This window comes from Pyxicephalus adspersus, chromosome 6, assembly GCF_032062135.1.
Source record: "Pyxicephalus adspersus chromosome 6, UCB_Pads_2.0, whole genome shotgun sequence".
Classification (NCBI taxonomy): domain Eukaryota; kingdom Metazoa; phylum Chordata; class Amphibia; order Anura; family Pyxicephalidae; genus Pyxicephalus; species Pyxicephalus adspersus.
Genome location: NC_092863.1, coordinates 11,380,883 through 11,387,185, shown reverse-complemented (window position 1 = coordinate 11,387,185; position 6,303 = coordinate 11,380,883). Strand labels below are relative to the sequence as shown.

The 6,303-nt window shown below is 40.9% G+C and overlaps 1 protein-coding gene across 4 annotated transcripts in view; it reads right to left on the bottom strand.

Annotated features, from left to right (window-relative positions):
• Positions 1-2,919: 2,919 nt before the first annotated feature.
• Positions 2,920-6,303, bottom strand: part of TACO1 (translational activator of cytochrome c oxidase I) — a 4,690-nt gene continuing 1,306 nt past the window's right edge. For all 4 annotated transcript variants that reach the window (XM_072414536.1, XM_072414539.1, XM_072414537.1 and 1 more), the window contains exons 3-6: positions 6,063-6,169; positions 4,900-5,033; positions 3,753-3,930; positions 2,920-3,267 (exon numbers count right to left, since the gene is read on the bottom strand). In XM_072414536.1, coding sequence (XP_072270637.1) covers positions 3,067-3,267; positions 3,753-3,930; positions 4,900-5,033; positions 6,063-6,169 — 620 coding nt within the window. In that variant the 3' untranslated portion in view covers positions 2,920-3,066. The remainder of the gene's footprint in view (positions 3,268-3,752; positions 3,931-4,899; positions 5,034-6,062; positions 6,170-6,303) is intronic.

The window sequence follows — 6,303 nt, the reverse complement described above, 5'->3', positions numbered from 1 at the left end:
AATGTCAGGGTAATGAGGAGTACGGTGCAGAGTAATGTCAGTAATGAGGAGTACGGTGCAGAGTAATGTTGGGGTAATAAGGAGTTTGGTGTATAGTAATAGCATTATTATATTATTATAGTAATAGTATTGTCAGTAGTGAGAAGTATAGTAATAGTAATGAGGAAGTGTTGCTCAAACTAAAGGTTCATTTTAAGAGGCTACCTGGCTCTATTTGTTGGACATTATACCAAACGAAGAATACAAAACATGGATGATTGTTATCAATACAAATCACACATCAGAAGCAAATGGAGGAACAACTCACAAAAAGTGTGCAATCAAATCACAATAAAAAAATACAACTTAAGCAGAAACACTGAGCATAACATACAATGTAACCAATTATTCATCATGTAAACAAGGTAAGCTGCAGACAACAGAAGCTGACTCCATACCCTGTGCTGGCACTGATAGGCTGCAGTGGGCACAGACAATTCCTTACAGGAGGGGGTGATACAGGTGATGGGGTGCACTTCTTTTGATGTGAGGTGATATGGGGGTACAGGAGGGGGTGATACAGGTGATGGGGTGCACCCCTATTGCTGTGAGGTGAAATAATTTAGATCAATCCACTGCATATTACTGTATGCTCTTCCCATGTGTTCCCTTCTTATTGAGATTGTTTTTTCAATAAATTTCAAGTTTGGCCAGCAACTTGGTCTAAGTTTTTAATTTCGGCCCTCTGTGTATTTGATTTTGACACCCCTGCTCTAGAGGGACGGTCCTTCTACTGGACGGGAACTAGTCAGCCCGCAGGCGGCTCCGGTCACCTCATATGCGGGTGTCCTATGTCTTTGGGCCCCCCAGGCCTCACACACGCTCAAACTTCTCATTAGTCAGCTGAGCTGTCAGTCAGGGACCAGGGACAACCAATAGGAGAGCAGTACAGTACGTAGAACCCAGGAGGAACGCAACATATTCACGTAGCTGATTCAGGGTCAATATGAAAATAACAAAGCAATGGGAGCCTGGAGCGCGGTGTCCCCATGTCTGGAGCACGGTACATTGGGAGTGCTCATATAATACTACACTACAGAGGGCAATGTAGTCATGTCACACTGCCGCAACTGAGAAAAACGCCACTCTTCTGTCACCTCCCAGGAGTGAGCAGGGCAGGATATAATACATATAGGCACAGGGCCATCTCTGCCTGTATACAGTGTAAGTGAACAGCTTAGGATACAATTTCAGATTTGGCCCTGCCAACCCTAAAGGTACCTCTGCCCCAATTTGGCTTCTGATGCTACTTCTGGGACATCGCTCTCACAACACAGCTAGAGGACAGTGTGGGAGGACACTGTCCCTCTCCGTCATACCATTCCCCCCCCATCTGATGCCTCTCTACAGGTCAGACTTTGCAAACATTCATCAGCAGTCACAAGTTACTGTACTCATACACTTAAAACACAATTTCTGACTCGCTGCTTACAACCTCTCATAGCACACAGAAATACCCAATACCAAGCAATAGCACCCGGTGCTTTAATCCATAAAATAACAAATTTCCTGTGTGACTTCCATTTCTAATTTGTATGAAGGTCTCTCCCCACCTGATGGGGATTTCATTTTCAGCCCTCATGTTATTTTAATAACCCTGCAATTTATTCTGCTTATATTTGTCAGCTCTGGTTTTGCTTCTCTTTGTAATGCAGACAGACGATGACTTCTGTAAATAGCTTCTTGAAAACAGAAAGCTGTGGTAATGTGCATATAAGACACCGGGCCTCCATGATTGATAAATCTATAATAAAAAGAATAAAAGGGGTGGCCCCAGACATGAACAGAGCAATGTACTGATCTGAATTTTTAAAACACAGTGCAGTATTATTTTGTGTACTGAGGCAACCCGTGTGAATGCATGAAAAAATGTGCACGCAAAACAAAAATAAGCAATTGGCCAAAGTTTTGAATATAGCGGAGAAAGAATGGAATAAGGGTTGGACTTTTTTTTTTTGGTTGCAGGGATTTTCCCTTAATTACTGCCTGTTGTTTACCAACAAACAAATCAAGGATATTTTTTTTCCATTTTGTCCGTAACACACAGATATTCTAACCCTTCCTACCATCCGAAAAACATTTGAACTTATTTAATCATCTTTAGACAAAAAAAAAAAGGATCACAACCAAACCAACACAATGTTTTAAACTTTTAATGAAACGTGAAAAACCCACTTCCAGTGTTGTTAGTTGGCAGTTTCTCAGTGAAATTCAAGGTGGGGGGGGGGGGGGGGTAAATATAAATGGACAATCTGGTCACTTTGCAGTTCTCTTCCTTCAACATTAGGAAGGGGGTATATGGGGCTGTTGTGCATCATACAACACATGCCAACCAGATTAGAAGTGTATTATTAAAGGTGGACACAGGATGAATTTATTTTCTTGTAATACTACCTTTATACACCCCAGAAACCCCCACAACTAGGCACACGCTGATTGCTAACCTTGAGTTTTCAGATGAACTTTGGAGCATCCTTTCTCCCCCAAGTACAAGCAGATCACATTGTCATGTACAAATGCCTGGTAAAATGAGCAAGGAACTCTGGGAGAAAAAATTCTTGGGCTTGGGGTCCCTGGGACATACCACTTCAGCAGCAATACAAAGTATGTGATGACACTTAAGGCTCTTACACACATTCATGGTTGTCAGGTGAATGTATATGTGTCCCCCACAGTTGGGTCACAATACAGGGGACTCCATCCTACCCAGCTTTAAAGAAAATTTTAGAAGAACGCTGTTATAGTAAATGTAAAGAAGAATTAAAACATTGGGCCTGTGTTAAACTGTTACATCCTGTTGTAATGATTTGTCCTCATTCACTATTCTTATGACAACTGGGCCACGAAGTGTTGGGAATGAAAAAGCAGAAAGACAACTAATTTTGTTCAGTAGATCAGCCTAAAATTTTAATGCACAACAGGATTGTCCCTTCAATGTGTGCAGAATAACCTTTGTCACCCAATTTTCAGGCAAATTCCTTATCTGAATTCTTGCTGGTAGAAAGATAGGTCACATGAAACGCACTACTATTCAATGTTGTCATAAACCCGTAAGACTTCTGGCTGGTTGTTGATCAGCTCCAGGAGGTGGAACAGCTGCTCCTTGTCAGAGTCTGATACTTGTACAGTGATGATGGGCAAATACTCCGGACTGGAGGAGATCGGCACCATTCCTAGGTTGAGCAGCTCCGAGCGGACATCTCTTAGGGAGGGGACTTCACAAATGAACTGTAAAAAAGTCGTATGGAGATGGGAAATGTGAAGCTATTAGCGCCCGGAAAATACAAGTTTATTTTATAACACTGGATTTACTACACGAGTTTGGAGTAAAGATTCACTTGTCATGTGACCTATCAAATACCCATGTCTTGCTCTCCTCTAATCAAGAACTCCTGCTCAGAGGATTTAAAAAAACTTCTCTGAATACACATCACAACCTGATTTTTTTTTTATGAGATGGGTCAAAGTGAGTGTAGCACAACACAGAGCAGATATTCATGTTCAGTTTTCAATTATAAATGAGCCCCAAAGTCTGCATACATTCACTGGGAGATGCATACTGTCACACAATAAATGACCTGACACATGCAGCTTGGGCATGTTCATAGGGCTACTATTTAAATGATCAATAATTGGATAAAATATATTTGTCCCATGTCCACAAGTACTCCATCCCTTTCAATCCACATTGCATTACCATATCTTCTGCTCACCTTGTACACATCTTTGTCCTCTTCATCCTGCGATTCCTGGACATCTTCTGCTCCTGCCTGAATGGCAAACTCCAAAGCCTGCTCCATGGACACAGGAGTGCCATCCTTGTCATACGGCTGTACAGTTACAACTCCCTTCCTAGAATAGCAATGTCGTGCTCCATCTGTAGTAGTTCCTCTGGAAATCACATAAAATGAGGAGTTTAACATGCAAATAGCTAGAAGCTAAAAACATACTGGAATATAACTGCAATCTGATCACCTTCCCCAAAGTATCCTATGAATATGTAATGTATTTTAGACTGCCAGCTTCTGTGGGACAAAGGGCGGTAGTCTTGTTCTAGGTGGTATCACATCAATACATAGTGTAAAAGCAAATACATTAAGATTTATGGTGCAAATAACAGTTTCACTTACATACAGCCCTTCTCTATTAGTTTATATATACCCTCTCTTTGTTCCTGTAACTACATTCATCTGGGGCTTACACAGCCAGGACTTACACAGAGCTGGATAAATCTTCCGGTCATGTGACAACACTGGGCCAGTCAGCAAGCATCAGTGCTGTCACCTGGAAAAGAGGAGAGGGTCATATGCTACTCTAGAAGTAACAGGCAAATTCTTTACTACTGGAAGCTCAATGGAGAGACAACCCTGCTGGGCAAAGAACAGATTTTCCTACACTGGAGGCACAATTTTTATTAAAATATATTACTTCATAGCCACAAAGGATATACATCCAATTGCCCTTTGCCAGCCAAGATATTATCATATTAAACTGGTAGAGAAGTCATTCCTGTACTGTACCGAACCTGTGCATGCAGAATAGCTGTGGGAGGGACCCAGAAAGCCCACCTACTACAAATTGCCTGTAAAAACTATGAAGGGGCAGATAGAAGACCAGTCATAATGTACAAGAAGAGAGAGCATCAGTGACTGGTCTTTATCATTACTACAGTAAGTAACATGCTGGATTACCGCACAGATTTGGAAGAAATACACTAAGCTCAGCAAGACACAAAAAATTTGGTTTCAGATTTAAGATGTTTTTTTCTGGTGGACCAAATGCTCCACCAGATTTCAGACAGAGTACAACAACATGAACACCTCCAGTCATTCTGACACCGGAATGTCTTTGTTCACCTACCCATTTTTGATCAGGATGCCTTTTAAATCTGCAAAAGTGCGATTGGTGTTGTCAGTATGCAGTTCAATAAGTAAGGAGGCTCCTCCTGGCCCTCTTGCTTGGTACAGGGCATACGAGGTTGCCTTGGACTTTTCCTGAAACAGAAAAGAAATACAAATCTATAGTTTGCAGACAGACCATATACAAAGAAACACACCAGAAAACAGTAATCAAGAATATTATATGTAACGTGAACATGTGCTGTGTTCATGCAAAGCAAGAGGTTTACTGTAATGAAATTCATTCCCTTATCTTCTTTGAGCTTCCCTGTCACCCAGTTTAGACAATGGGAGCAAAAAGTAAGGAGGAAGCTATAAGTCCCTGGAATGAACGCTTACACGGGGCTTTGATCTCCGGAGTAACAGTGCATCATTTGGATTGTCATTTGCGTCAATTAAGAATGTCATTTGGATTACAATACTAAAAAAAGTGGTAAAGAAGTGAAGGAAAGATAAGTAAAACCCTACCCAAAAACATGCCATTCATTGCAGAGTTCTCCCCAGCCTCTTTTAGCCGGACACACCACCCACAACTTTTCAGTGACCACATGGCTGTTGGATCACAATAAAGAGGCTTCCACCCACCTTCAGCTTATTTACATCCAGTTAAAAATAATTTGGGGAAATGACAATATCTTAGAGAATTTGACGCATAGCATTGATTAACACTTTGCAAAACTATAACTAAAACGCTCACTGAATCTATCTAACTTACTAATCATATTTCAACATACATGAAGATATTCCACCGTGTCTGATTAAGTCAGTCAACAACTCACTAAATTGATCAAAACAGCGTTTGGTTTTCAAAGCTAGGGAAAGAAACCCCCGGGGATTCACATAGGCACAGACACTGGTATTTCCAGATAAAGCAATTACTGGCAACAAAAAAGATTTAACTTGACTTAAATATTTTATAAAAGAAAAGCCTCTATGAGCTGCAAGGCTGTAATCTCACACTTTGATTGGAGCACAGCTTTAACTCATTTCTATAAAAGGTTCACTTTCTTGGAGTGTCAAAATAAATCTTTACCAGCAAAGATTGTCATAATGATTTAATGATCCTGAATGTATTCAGGGTCATAAATTGTTCCCCACACACTGGATTCAGGGTAACCAACTTACAGCTCCTTTGATGGCGGTCTCTATGGAAGCCTTGGGCATATTTCTTTGCCGGCACTGCTCGATGAGATTGTACAGAGGTGTATTCATATCAGGATTAGGGCCTCCTTCTGTAAAAAAAAAAAAAGAGAACATCTATTTTTATAATTAGCTCACCAACCTCCAATCAACCTCATCCAGAATGCCAGCCATTTTCTTCATTTTTGGTGGCATTAGAAAGGAGACCTTTAAGGGTTTTTTTTTT